We start from the raw sequence: 15,087 nt of genomic DNA on the forward strand, positions 1-15,087 counted from the left end.
GATGCATGTGTGTGCCCTCTGACCAGAGTCATGATGCCTAGGTGGTGGCTGGCGTTGCGTGAGTGATGTTTAGGTGTGGAGTGACCGCTGGTGGGCGGAGAGGAAGATGAAGCCAGGGATTGGGCGGTGGCTGAGGTGGGCAGGGCTCGGGGTCGGAGCGTCACATTGAGACCGTCCATGCTGCCGCTGTTCACACGGGACTCGATCTCATCTGAGCGGAGGTCTGCAGACTCCCGTTCCACCTGGATCATCCTGAACACACATAAACATACAGTATCTCACAAAAGTGAGTACACCCCTCACATTTCTTCTAAAGATGATGCACAAGAAAGCCTGCAAACAATCTGCTAAAGACAGCAGACTAAGGACATGGATTACTGGAACCATGTCTTGTGGTCTGATGAGACTAAGATAAACGTATTTGGTTCAGATGGTGTCAAGCGTGTGTGGCAGCAACCAGATAAAGAGTACAAAGACAAATGCATCTTGCCTACAGTCAAGCATGGTGGTGGGAGTGTCATGGTCTGGGTCTGCATGAGTGCTGCCGGCACTGGGGAGCTACAGTTCATTGAGGGAACCATGAATGCCAACATGTACTGTGACATACTGAAGCAGAGCATGATCCCCTCCCTTCAAAAACTGGGCCACAGGGCAGTACTCCAACATGATAACAACCCCAAACACACCTCCAAGACGACCACTGCCTTGCTAAAGAAGCTGAGGGTGAAGGTGATGGAGTGGCCAAGCATGTCTCCAGACCTAAACCCTATTGAGCATCTGTGGGGATCCTCAAATGGTAGGTGGAGGAGCATAAGGTCTCTAACATCCACCAGCTCCGTGATGTCGTCATGGAGGAGTGAAAGAGGATTCAAGTGGCAACCTGTGAAGCTCTGGTGAACTCCATTCCCAAGAGGGTTAAGGCAGTGCTGGAAAATAATGGTGGCATCACAAAATATTGACACTTTGGGCCCAATTTGTACATTTTCACTTAGGGGTGTACTCACTTTTGTTGTCGGTGGTTTAGACATTAATGGCTGTGTGTTGAGTTATTTTGAGGGGACAGTAAATTTACACTGTTATACAAGCTGCACACTGACTTCTTTACTTTGTATGAAAATGTCATTTCTTCAGTGTTGTCCCATGAAAAGATATAATTAAATATGTGCAGAAATGTGAGGGGTGTACTCACTTTTGTGAGATACTGTACATATGGTATCTGTGAATGCAGAACATCTCATCAATTAATTAACAATAACAGCCTGTGCCTATCCTGAAAAAACTACCCCCCCAAAGAGCCTTATTTGCCCTTTTGGGAAATATTTACAGTTTATTTTGTTCTCATTCAAGTTGTATATATCATGCATTGGAATTTGCATTTGTAGTCCTCTGCGTTTGTGTGTGTGTGTGTGTGTGTGTGTGTGTGTGTGTGTGTGTGTGTGTGTGTGTCAGGAGGTTCTGAATTCTCTGCAGCATAATCAGCTACTTTGCATCTCTTCCCCATAAGCGTAGTATCACATGAGGACATTGTTTGCTCCAATAAACAGCATTCGCCTTTCAGAAGAAAACAGGATTCAGATGTGGAGAGTCTTATCTGCATGTTATCATCTCTCTATCTAAAACAGTAACAGTTCTGGTGCATCATGTCTGGCTACAGGGTTTCATGCATGGCATTAACAAGCAGCAGCAGCAGCAGCAGCAGCAGCAGCAGTACTGTTATTTGCTGAAGCATCTCCTAAAATTCCCCCTCTTTTGTAATCATTTGTTGCATTATCTTTAATACTTTGTTCTCTTATCTGTATCCTGTTTCTTACTGCTGCTGCTGCTGCACTGACCCAGTTTCCCCATAGGGATCATAGAAGTGCCATGTGCTGTAATCTAATGTGCACCTTATCTCTTCATTGATAGCATCAAGCTGCTCCTGCAGCATGAGAGCGAGAGTTTGAGCGTCTGACTGGCCGCTGGGGGAAAGTAGGGCGGAGCTAACGTCATCATCCATGTCTGACTCTGCCTCCATGTCGCTGCCCAGGAGGTGGCTGACGCTGCCACGCAGGGAAGGGTAGTCCTGTTCGAACATTGCACACACCTGAACACAACAAACCAGAGAAATCTCACATGAGGAAACACAGGCGAAATATTTCAGAAAACATACAACATTCCTATTACACACACACACACACACACACACATTAAAATACATAATGATACTTGTGGACGTATGTGACCAGTTATGAGAAGAAATGGATGAACTTACATTAGACAGGATGTCCAGAGCAGCAGGTGAAAGAGAGACAGAGAGACAGAGAGGTTAGTAAAGAATGGTGATTAGGCATGAAGATCATTGTACAATAGCCAAGCACAGACACTTATTAGTAAAGCAGACATGAAATCAGATAACGCACATGTACGTGGCTCTATCTGGTTAGAAGAAAAGTTGTTACATGATCTTGGTCTGTAAGTTGACCTTCTTGTTGTTTGTATGTGAGGAACTTAAGGCTTGTTTAGGCCTGATAAAGACATAATTAGCACCTTGTTTGGGTCGTCTCGTAGTGCTGACAGTCTGCCTTTCTGTGCCCTCCTGATCACAGTTGTGCTGTAGTGGCCGTCCTGGCCCTCCACCACAGAGAAGCGAAGGTCACTGGCGCTACCCAGGTGAGACCTGAGTTTGTGAACACACAACTTATCATCAATAATGCATTAAGCACATTTTAAGAAGGGGGTACATGCTGAGTATGAGCACAGACAGGTGATAAATTAAAGGAAAAATCAATATAAAGCCACAGCAGGCCACGGCATGACTTAAATAATTATCATCAAATCATTCAACCCCACCGCCCTTGGATGGGGGCATTGTCATCCTGAGAGGGAACACTTAACTCTTCAAGTTCTCCATCAGTTTCTCACCCATTTGTTTACAAGTATTTTTGTACCTCGGGTGGGTGCCATCTCCAAAAGCTCCACTGCGGCGCTTCAAATGGTCAATCTCGTTTCTCAACTTGTCAATTTCTCCAATCAGTCGTTCCTGAGGGAGAGAGGGTCATCATGGACAGTTAGCTCACAATGTATTACAAGTAGAAATACCTGTAGTGTAATTAGCTGGTAAAATCACAGACGACTTATTAGACATTGGGGAAGAGACTGTGCAGTACTGGTTTGACATTTTAGGAGGTACACTCATTTGCCTTCTTGCTAAGAGTTGGATGAGAAAATGCAATGGAAAAAAATGCCCCTCTAAAACAAGGAAAACAAACTTATTTCAAGGTACTTTTACCTTGAAATAAGCAAAACAAATCTGCCAATAGAACAAGTGAAAATTTGCTTGGTAAGATTTCTTAAAATAAGATGTAATATTTAGAAAACTGTGATCTTAAAATAAGCAGGGAAAACTTATTTTAAGCAATATTTAACCAGTATTTTAAAGCTTAGAGTCTCACAATAAGACAGGAATGATAACAATTAGTATTTTTTCACTCATAAATTTCATGTCAACATCTTCATTTGAGATATATTCCCCTTAATTTGAGTTGTATTATAGCAGCACTTCTCTAGCTTTAAGACCATCTTGTACTTGAAATAAGATGACAAAGTTTAATTTGAGCATTTTGAGATATAATGTCTTCTCATAGTGAGCTGGATATTCTAATATTCAGTCATGTTGTTTTTTAGGATAAGCCAGCTATGCCCTAAAGTAGGTGTTTCATTGTGTGCATGTAGTTTGAGGATGAATATTTTATCTGACTTAGAAGAAACAGTGTCTGAAAACTAAAACCAACCCTTAAAAACAACAACCCCTCTTTCTTAGATGCACTGTCTTAAAACAAGTCCCTCTATCTTGCTCAAATGTACTTGTTAAGTTAATTTTAAATCAAGAGGGGTAAGACATTTTGATTGAAAATGAGACAATTTCACATGGTAAGATTTTGTCTTTTTGCAGTGTGTATGCCACTCTCACGTCCCGTGGAAAAGTGAAGCTAAAGACAGTTCACTGAGATGAGGAACTGTGGAAACAGGATTAACACTAGAAAGTGAGCAGAGCCAATCAACCTGCTCTGTTCCCTGCAGCTAGACTGTCTTGTGTATCACTGCGCTAGCCCAAGAAAAAAAACCCAGCACATTATCCCCTGGGGAAACATAGCCATATGCTTTTGTGGTTATTGATCCTACACGCTAATTTAAGCCTCAGAGGTTATCACTTGCAAGTTAACTTTAGACAGAGACAGATAAGCTGTTTACCACCAGACTAGCCACTGACTGTAAACATTTCCATAACCCCCTCCTTTCACCACATCTAACCCCGTCCTCCAGCAGCTTCACTGGCTCCCGGTCAAACTTAGAATCAACTTCAAAATCCTCCTGTACACATTCAAGGCCATTCACAACCTCCCCCCCTGTATCTGTCTGATCTCCTCCACATTGTCACCCCCTCTCACTCCCTCAGGTCTTCCTCCTCCTCCTCCCTCCACCTCTCTGTGCCCCCTGCCCGTCTCAGCACCATGGGGAGCAGAGCTTTCAGTCGCTCTGCTCCCCAACTCTGGAACTCACTCCCACCAGACATCCTTAACATTGACTCACTTCCCCTTTTCAAATCAAAACTCAAAACCCATCTGTTCCTATCTGCATTCTCTGTTTGATTTCCACTGCTTCATTTTAACTTGGTGTCACTTTTCTTGTTGTCTTTATTTTATTGTGTTGTTTTTATTGTGTTTTTAAACCTCTCTGTAAAGTGTCTTTTGGGGCGCTTTTAAATAAAATGTATTATTATTATTATTATTATCTCTGTGACATCCCCCACTGAATATGAGGATGTGTTTTGAAGCCCAAAGATGGCAGTCACAATACTGGAATTACTGTCTCAACCTAGCTTCTGCTCAATCTAAACTAAAAGCAATGAAGTGGAGCTGAGGCTTTTAGCTGTCTAGCAAACATCTACACATCACCCACCTGCCAAGCATCTCAGCTGTGCCCCTGAAGATGCTACTGTGTGCACAATTCTTGGCTTTTGTATTATCTTAACCCTCCTGTTATCTTGCGGGTCAAATTGACCCTTTTAAAGTTCAAAAAATTGAAAAAAAATTATGCTGAAAGTAATTTTCAGTATGAAACTTCTTCTGCCTGCATGGCTTAATAGGTGTAATCAACATATGAAATGAAAATGGTTGATTTCACATATTTGCAAAACCCCACCTGCATGTTTTTATTACATATACTGTATGTGGGTTAATTTGACCCGGCACTCAAAGTGGAGGCTAAAAGGAGTCAGAAGTGTCAAATACTAATTGTTTCTTTGCGTGTGACAAATTTCACCCAAATCACACACACACGCACGCACGCACACACACACACACACACACACACACACACACACACACACACACACACACACACACACACACACACACACACACACACACACACTCTTCCTTTCTCTTGACCTCATCTGTAAAGTGCGAGAATGCAGGTGTTGGCATGACTTTTGACAGGAACTTTCCATGTTAGGATTAAAGAACACTATTGCACTAAATTTGGATTTAAATGGTCAGTTATGGAGTTAATAATGAGATTAAAAAAATGTTTATTGGGATTTTTTTGGGTTCTGCCACTTTTGGATAATGCCTCGGGTATAATTGAATATGCCCCGGGTCAAATTGACCCATGAACATTATTGCTGTTCCTGAGAAACGAACATAACAGGAGGGTTAACGGATATTTTATAGAAAATTGAACCCCTTGCAGTGTGCATGACTGAATAAATGTGCAATACATATTGCAAACTGTTTTTTTGCACCAGGCTTTGAACACGTGTATTTCTGCTGTAAAGTTGGGCCTTTTCACATTGGATCTCATGATGATTCCTTTTGCAGCCAGCCTCCACTGGAAACTTGGGGAACTGCACTTTATTGCACATCCAGAATGGCTTCGTTTCAACACCAGAAGTTGAAACTAACCAGTAGCAAGCAGTAGCTTAAAGATTAGCATACTGATATGAGAGCAGCAGTTATCTAATCATTTTTGGCAAGAAAGCCCATGTGGGTGATTTTCAAATTCTCACAAATTAGCATAACTTTGTGTGTGACGGCTGCACTTATTAAGCTAATGGAAGCTTCTGAAAGAGTGAATTGTTTGTGAGCTTTATCTATAAAAATGCCTTACCTTTAAAAAATAGTGTTTTATGCAAAGTAAAAGTTACAGCTATCAAATAAATCAAATGGAGTAAAAAAGTACATTTCCATTTGAAATGTTGGTTGTGTAATATATGAAGCAGCATCAATTAGAAAAACCTCTGCAGAGTACTAGTACCGCAGTAATGTATTTATGTACAGCACTTGAGCAAATGGTTTCACCACTTATTTGGGTCATTTGAGTTGGAGGAGAAGAAGATTTCAGTAAATATGTATGATGAATCATTTAAGTCTCACTGACCCTGGTGTGATGAAATTCTTCAAGCTGTTTTTGGCAGTTCTCGAGGTCCTGAATGAGGGAGTTCTAGACAGAAAACCATAAAACCATGTCAAAACAAATCTATGTCCCAAGAACAACATGTGCTGAACTGTAAATTCATTTGTTCTGTGAGGCAATAACAATGGCGATATGAGCTGCTGCTGCTGCTGCTGCTGCTGCTGCTGCTTCGATGAATGTGTGCACCCGGGCCTTGCCTTGTCCTCCAGGGCAGCCATGCGCTCTTTCAGATGGAGCTGCAGTCTCTCATTTGACTCAGTGAGCAGACGATCCACCGTGTCAGACAAACGCTTGTTGTGCTCCTCGTTCATTTTCTCCCTCTGACGAGCCTGGAGAGCGTAGAGAGAATAAAACCAGACAGGGGGGGGAATGAGATCATCAAATTTTCTCTTTGAGACAGACTCCATTTGGGTGTATTTAAGCAGCTAATCAAGCATCTCTGCATGGATTAAAGGATGAAGTGTGTATTTAGCCTCAGATCACCAGCTGCTAGATATAGGTCTTCTTGGCCAACAATGGATCTCGCAGCCACTGAGACTTAATTACACTCATTTATGTGCTAATAATAAAGGGTTAAACGCCTTCTATTTAACAGGGAATTCAGTGCTTAATATGTGTTCTACTGTAATTACCAAAGTAAATTAACCCAGACTATGAAAACACAAATTTGCATCCTCAGAGAGCGTCTGTTACTAAATATAGTGGTGCCATGGCACAGAGTGAGCAAGAAATTAGTCTTGCGTGAATTATTCAGAGTCTAAAGATAGCAGCCAATCAGTCTATAGAAGAGGGGGAGGGGGGGATGTATTGCAGAAAGATTTGTGGATTTGGTTCAAATTCATGCAACAATGCATGGGTAAAATAGAGAGCTCTACATATGTGTGTACATCCTGTGTGTTTGCGTCTGTGTGTATGCATGAGGGAGCACATGGATAGTGAATAGTCAAGCCGTCCTGCTTGTGTGAAGCATCAGCCCACGCACATAAACACACATATACCCATGCATCATAGTGGGAGGTCAGAAGAACCCTGCAGGGCTGTTAGACGCACACACGTGTAGACGCACACACACACACACACACACCCTTCCGAGCTCTTGGTTCTTCTCCTCCAGTTGTGACTCCAGCTGTCTGAGGCGCTCCTCCACATTGCCATGGCGCTCCTCAGCCTGCAGGGGGAGACACTTCCATGTCAGTACAACCACCTCTCTTGGTTTAATCACTGTAACTGCATTAATATGAGTCTGTTTCTTCTGTTTTGTGTCTCTTTTAATGTGTTTCTGCTTTGTTTTCTCCTCTTGTGTGTGGGTGTGTGTGTGTGTGTGTGCTTGTGTTACCTTGGAAAGTGCTGCCACTCTCTGTGCCAGTTCAGCTTCCACCTCTGGCAGCGTCTCAGCCTTCCTCATCGTCTGAGCCAGCCTCTGCTCTGCCATCTCTAGCATTTCCTGCAGCTGGCGCACCTTCTCCTCGCTCTGAGACACACACACACATAGACACACACACACACACACACACACACACACACACACACACACACCCACACACATGCATGCAAAGGATGAAGAGTGACATTAGCGTGATCTCAAGAGAGGTGTAGTCTGTGTTGTGCAACCAGTAAGTAGTGAGGACCCAACACAAGGGCCCAAATGGAGTGAAACGCCGGTATTCCCAGGGTGCATTTGAACTCACATTCACCCTGAACTACACATGAACCTTTAAGGAAGATGTTTCTGTGGCTCACTCACTCATTCACTAAATTATTCTATAATACCTTCAAAACATAGACAAACTCCACAACTGCTGTATTACTGTTTCGGCTGTGGCACTGCTGAGGCATGAAATATTCAATATGTCAAGAGGGGAAAGAGAGAGCATTAGACTTATGTCGTCTTGCATCAAGACAAATGTGCCACTTATGTTGTGTCTCTTGACAACACAGATTTTGACACATCCAAAAATGCAGAAGAATAGCAGAATAATGACATAAAACATTGATTTTATAGATAGAGACCTAACCTCAGGCTTTGACTCTTTGGATGTTTTCAGACACTGTGCTAAATCCCAATCAGATATAGGCAGTGGTGGACAAAGTACACAGCTTCATGACTTAAGTCACAGTATAGATACTCCTGGTTAAATATTACTCCAATACAAGTGAAAGTTGCTCTGTCAGATTATTACTTGAGTTACAGTACTGAAGTACTTCCTTTTAGAAATACTTTAATATTCAAAGTACTTCTTAAAAAAGCTCAAAACTTTGTATTTTCACAATACATAAGTTCTGTCAAGAATACATAGGAGTAAATTATGTTACATTATGTTTACACAGAAAGCATTACTTAAAATCTATAAAAAGCTATACCATGTGAAGAAAAACAGAAACTAAGTTACTCCAAGCACAGACAATGTAAGATAAGATAAGATAAGATATTACTTTATTGATCCCCCGGGGGGGAAATTCAGTTGTTACAGCAACCCAGACACAAGTACTATCAAGAAAGTACATTAAGAACAGTGAATCTCTCAGCAGCTTCAAAACCAAACTGAAAAGTCTGCTAAAGGACACTCAACACTGCAACCACTGATTTGATACTTCTAACTTGATATACATACTGTTTGTTTGTTTGTTTGTTTGTTTGATTCCGTGTGTGTGTGTGTGTGTGTGTGTGTGCGTGTGCGTGTGTGCGCGTGCGCTTGTGTGTGTGCAAGCAAGTGTTTTTACAATGTGATGTTTTAATTGTGACCTGCCAAGGGACTGCAGATGTAAATTAGCTTTAAGCTAACTCTGGTACAATGCATCAGATGGTGACATTTATGTTAAATATTGTACATGGTCCCTTTACAAATAAATTGAATAAATAAAAAAAAATAATAAAAGAAGTTTCAATAAGTAGAAATAAAAATAAAAATAAAAATAAAAATAAAAATAAAATAAAATAAAATAAAATAAAATAAAATAGAATAAAATAAAATAAAATAAAATAAAATAAAAATAAAAATAAAAATAGATAAATAAAGCTAGAATACAATTTAGATATATACAATGTTACAGTGGAATTTAAATTAAATAGAAGTAATTACAGGCAGTATTAAAAAAATTCAGTAGTGACAGGTTGACATGGTGTGATTATGGTTCAACCTTAGTTTGAAATGTTCATCTGGAATGAAACAAATGTTAAGTAGCTCAACACGCTTTCTCAGGTTTGACAGTGAATGTTTGTGTGTTTGGGCAGAGGGGGAAACAGGAAGAACATTTCAAATGATACGTATCATTCTTCATTTTAAAAACCTCTAACATGGGCTGAAGATATGGACATGGGAGCTCAGGTGGAGATTTATAGCCATCATTACCACCTCTAAATGAACTGCCTGATCTGAGTGAAATCTGCTCTGTGTTTGCTCCACGTTCACCGTGGAGACGCACGATACACAGGTATGACTAAACCACTGAGACAAACAGAACTACACAAACACAGTTTACTGTCTTAGGGATCAGATTTCAGAAAAGAGAAGGAAATTCATGAGCTGACTTCAAAGTAAAAGTAGTGAGTAACTAGAGCATTGATAGAAATGTAGTGGAGTAAAAAGTACAATAACTGTCTTCTGAATGTAGTGGAGTAAAAAGTAATAAGTTCCTCCCAAAAAATAATACTCAAGTAAAGTACAGATACTCCAAAAAATTTACTTAAGTACTGTACTCAAGTAAATGTACTCTGTTACTGTCCACCACTGGATATAGGTAGAATTAGAATATGCATTTTGTATGTACGTTACCTGTCTGTGCAGTGAGTCCTTGGTGGCCAGCTCATTCTCCAGTTTGTCGTTGAGGTCGTGGATGTGTGTGGTCTCCCGCTGAGCAGCCAGGTAGCGTTTCTCTAACGTTGTTATCCTCTCCTCCATGTCCTCTCTCTGTGGACAGAGGAACAGCAACAACAGCAGGAAAAACCATGAGACAGAAGCTCATGAACATGTGCATAATGAGGCCAAAAGACTCCTGTGTACTTTATCTCTTTTTGACTAAACTAGAGAAAACTCCTTGTGATTATTTTTCTCAAGAAATCGTCTTCTGTTCCCCTGTCATGTGGAGTTCCCCAAGGCTCAATTCTGGGGCCCATCCTCTTCTCTCTTTACATGCTCCCCCTTGGTTTAATTTTGAAAAAACATGGCATCTCCTATCATTTTTATGCAGACGACTCCCAAATCTACCTGCCGCTAAAGAGGAATGACAAGAGCTCCCTGATACCCCTACTAGATTGCCTGAAGGATATCAAGGTATGGATGGCTTTTAACTTTTTAAACTTAAATGAAGATAAAACTGATGTCATGGTGTTTGGACCCAGTCGAGCCAGTGGTGTCTCTCCTATAGACCTGGGTTCCCTGCAGACTTATGTAAAACCCATAGTCACAAACCTTGGCATCAAAATGGACAGACTTGATAAACAAAATAAACTCAGTAGTTAAAACCAGTTTTTATCATCTGAGGCTTTTATCTAAAATTAAATCTGTTGTATCTTTTAATGATTTTGAGCACTTGATTCATTCTTTTATCTTGACCCATTTGGACTACTGTAATGCACTTTACACTGTCATTAACCACGCCTCCCTCGCTCGCTTACAGGTAGTCCAAAATGTGGCTGCTCGCCTTTTAACAGGAACCAGCAAGCATGAGCATATCAGCCCCGTTCTCCCATCCCTCCACTGGCTCCCTGTCCATTTTAGAATTCATTTTAAGACTCATAAACATCTACCTCGTAAACATCTACACATCCCTCCAGAGCACTGAGGTCTGCTGATCAGAGGCGTCTTGTCATGCCAAAAAGACGACAAAAGATGAGGGGTGACAAGCTTTTTCAGTGGTAGCTCCTAAACTGTGGAATGAGCTATATACCACCCAAGTCAAAATGGCCCCCACCCTGGATCCTTTTAAATCACATCTTAAAGGTGACATATTATGCTCTTTTTCATCAAAATATATTGGTCTAAGAGGTCCCCAAAACATGTCTTTAAATTTATTGCTCAAAAAAACACATTGAAATCAGATTTTGGTCTGCCTGTAAACCCCTCTTTTTCAGCCCTGCTCAGAACAGGCTGTTTTCTGTGTCTGTGCCTTTAAATGAGAATGAGCTCTCTGACCACGCCCCCTCAGGAAGTGGATGTGGCAAGATCAGCTATTTAGATGTGAAATGATCTCTTCTTTGATTTCACAATATGGTCCTTCCTTTACAAGTCTGTTTGGAACAAAACAGCTTCACAAAGATTTAGTGGATTTGAGAGAAATTGCAAAAATAGAGATTTCATACCAGGTATGACAGACCATTTATTTAAAATATGGGCCGCAAAGGGCTGACCAGATTTAGCCAGATTATTACAATTATAGGGGTGGACTCTTTTGGGCACTGGTGGCCTAGCGGTCTAAGCGCCCCACATACAGAGGCTACAGTCCTCGTCACAGGGGTCCCCGGTTTGATTCCCGGCCGGTCGACCATTTCCTGCATGTCTTCCCCCGCTCACTACTCCCCACATTTCCTGTCTCTCTTCAGCTGTCCTGTCAAATAAAGGCAAAAAGGCCAAACATATATTTTAAAAAAGAGAAGAAAATGAGCCATTAATGAGATCTCTCATTTAAGTCTCAAATAAGACTCATGTCATGGTCTCAACTATTTCTCCTAGTGAATTTTAGGAGAAACTAATGAGAACAATTTGAAACTTGAATGAGGCTGAAGTGAGAATTTCAATTTTGTCTCCAGAGACTTAGAAGAGAAAGCCTTGAGCAGTAAAATTTTCCTCTGGGAGCAGCTGGTTTGACGTTTTGAGTTTGATCCAGAATCTGATCCTGACGGAGAGGCGCCTGCAGCAGGACCTTTCTGAACCATTGGTCACAGATTTAGTGTTTCTTGTTGTTTTATTTGTCAGCATGTCGACGTGTGTCTTGGTACACAGCTATGAACATGTAGCTATGTGGCTATGCTAACTAGCGCTAGCACTTTTCCATCAAAAATAAAAATCATCCACTAGATCTTCAAATCTGCAGACGTGGGGAGTAAAACCGACCTTTGTGTTTATTGAGACAGCCTACAACTAGCATGCCTCCCTCCTAAGCTCCTTGTTAGCACACATGTGTGCAGGGAATGAAAAACAGAGGAGGGGTTGAGTTGTATTTTATACAGTCTATGGGCTGAACAGAGAACCATTAAAAAGTCGATTATGCATGATATGTCACCTTTAAAACTCATTTTACTCACTGGCTTTTAATACAGCATGAGAGTTTGTGTTGGTCTCTGTTTGTCCTTGAATGTACTGTATTTTAAATTTTACTATCATTTATTTCTACTGTTGGTTTTTGTCGAGCAGCACTTTGGTAACCTTGTTGTTTTTAAAATGTGATATATAGATACAATGGGTTGGATTGGATTGGAATAATACTGGAGTATGTTGTGTAACTACAATAAAACAAAATGTTAAGGCAGTCTTAGTTACCTGCTGTTGTGTACATTTTCTTTTAAAGAATAAGAACTAAATGTGAGGGGAAAAATTCAGTTTTTCCAAACAAAATAATATTATAATATATACAGATTTCTCACCACATTAAATCTAATGAAACAACTGCACATTTCTTTTACTATCACCTCTCTCTGTTCCCTCTGTTGCTTAATTGAAAGCTCTTCACTGCGACTCAGCTCTCGGCGTGCGTTCGTGAGCTCTGCTTCCAGCTCAGCCATACGGGCGTTGAGGGTGCCTGAGTGCTCTCGGCTCTGTGCGAGCTCCTTATTGGTCCGATCCAGCAGGTCCTGAAGCTCAGACACCCGGCTGCCGTCATCATGGGCATCTATGGAACCATTAGGTAGTCTCTGTAAAGAGGACGCACAAAATGAGTGGATGCATATGCAGGATTCTCACATAAAGTTGAATTTATTTAGAGTCATATGTTAACACAAATGTGAGAGTTGCTGTAGAGCTAATAAAGTTGGATGACCCAGATAAAAAAGTGCTCTGCATAAGAGGGAGGGTTGAGGGAGGTTATGCTGCCATGTTGTTGTTTTGATGTTGTTTCTCTTCTCTTCTCTTCTCTTCACAGCTCAAAGTGCAGTTTATTCCAGGGCTTTAATTAAACAAATCTACAGGGACACATGTTCAGACAGACAACACAGTGGGCAGCCAAGGTTAGTAGGATCCCCCCTCCTCTCTTCTGCTATTATGTTCCAGTTTTTATGTTCCATGAATCGCTCCTCACGAATACCATACAGAGAACTAAACATACAAAAACAAAGGCTCTGAATCTGAGTAAGAAAAAACACCTTTGTTTCTGCAGTTGTACCTGTGGCTTCTTTTTAGTCCCATAATTCATTACATTTACTTCCAGTGACTCAGGACATAGCATTGTACAGCTGACTGCCAATGCAATCATGAAGTATGCCATGCCTCAAAATCCTCTTTGTTTGGTTTCTTGCAAAAAAAAGTCCACGTGTTTCTGAGAGTATTATGATGCTTTGAATAAAATCATCCCCAACATGTAACATCATGGGCCTGTAACTGTCAGCAGGGCAGATGTTATAGTATTCAGTGTATTTTTACAGTTCAGACTAACATCTCCCACCACACTCTTTCTCCTAATGCTCGTACTTTGACATTTTATTCTCTTCATCTTTTATCTATCATCCTCTGAGAGCATCCTTTGATACACTCTCAACTCTCAATGCACAGCTATTGATTTTTCAAGTTAAATCATTCTTTTTATCAAACTACTGTACATTGACACTCTGTATTGCTTTTTTTTTTTTTTTTGCTCTATTTCTTTTGCTTGCCAAAGAAATAAAAGCCAAAGTGAGTGCATCTTGTTCCGCTCCTCCTCGGCTGTCGGCCCACGCAGAGGAAGATGATTTTCATCCAGATACAAAAAGACTCTGCTGTTTAATCGAGGGAGTTTCTTTTTATTTTTCTTATTAAACTCCCCGTGGAAGGACCTAGACACAGTTACATAATGTGAGCTTGTTTAAGGGCTGGCCTTAAAATATGGAGGATGGGGCTCAAATAGAGAGTGGGAGTTGTATATTAACAGGAGAATCCAGGGTTCCGGTTATGTTTAGCCTTAAGAACCTCTCATGTGTATTGTGTGTGTTTGTGTGTTAATGTTTCTAAGAACGACAGAAAAACAATCACACAGACAACAAACAATATCCAGAGAGAGGATACTATGGACAGACATGACAGACATCCACCAGTCAAGGTCCAGGAGGCAGGCACCCTCTCCACTTTTAAGAGTAGGCTTTATAGTTAGAGCTGGATCAGGCTTGGCCTAGACTACCGGGGGAACTGGCGCACTGACACACTGGGATCCTAGCTCACCCCCTTCCCCCCAACCCCTTCATCACTTACTTTAACTCTGCCTGTCCCATTAAAGTTACTAACCATAGACCTTTCTGGAGTCCCTGAGCTCCCTTGTCTCGTAGAGTCCTCTGAGCTGCCGTAGACGTCCTCCTGCTGCGGACGTTCTGGACTCCAGTGGCAACAGCTTCTACTACTTGTCTCATCACTATCACCTCTCTCTCTAACTCCCCTCTATCTGTCTTTCCAGACCCAACTCAGTCGAGGCATGATGGCTGTCTAACATGAGTCTGGTTCTGCCTGAGGTTTCTGC

At 41.3% G+C, this 15,087-nt stretch overlaps 1 protein-coding gene across 1 annotated transcript in view; it reads right to left on the bottom strand.

Annotated features, from left to right (window-relative positions):
* The window catches only part of ppfia4 (PTPRF interacting protein alpha 4), a 120,834-nt gene that overhangs the window by 14,956 nt on the left and 90,791 nt on the right, over nucleotides 1-15,087 (bottom strand). Inside the window, exons 7-16 of the mRNA XM_034692936.1 lie at nucleotides 13,079-13,300; nucleotides 10,227-10,361; nucleotides 7,790-7,924; nucleotides 7,538-7,621; nucleotides 6,651-6,782; nucleotides 6,418-6,480; nucleotides 2,928-3,019; nucleotides 2,527-2,656; nucleotides 1,887-2,083; nucleotides 24-252 (exon numbers count right to left, since the gene is read on the bottom strand). Of these exons, the coding sequence (XP_034548827.1) occupies nucleotides 24-252; nucleotides 1,887-2,083; nucleotides 2,527-2,656; nucleotides 2,928-3,019; nucleotides 6,418-6,480; nucleotides 6,651-6,782; nucleotides 7,538-7,621; nucleotides 7,790-7,924; nucleotides 10,227-10,361; nucleotides 13,079-13,300 (1,419 nt within the window). The remainder of the gene's footprint in view (nucleotides 1-23; nucleotides 253-1,886; nucleotides 2,084-2,526; nucleotides 2,657-2,927; nucleotides 3,020-6,417; nucleotides 6,481-6,650; nucleotides 6,783-7,537; nucleotides 7,622-7,789; nucleotides 7,925-10,226; nucleotides 10,362-13,078; nucleotides 13,301-15,087) is intronic.

The sequence above is a fragment of the Notolabrus celidotus genome, chromosome 1 (assembly GCF_009762535.1).
Source record: "Notolabrus celidotus isolate fNotCel1 chromosome 1, fNotCel1.pri, whole genome shotgun sequence".
Lineage (NCBI taxonomy): Eukaryota > Metazoa > Chordata > Actinopteri > Labriformes > Labridae > Notolabrus > Notolabrus celidotus.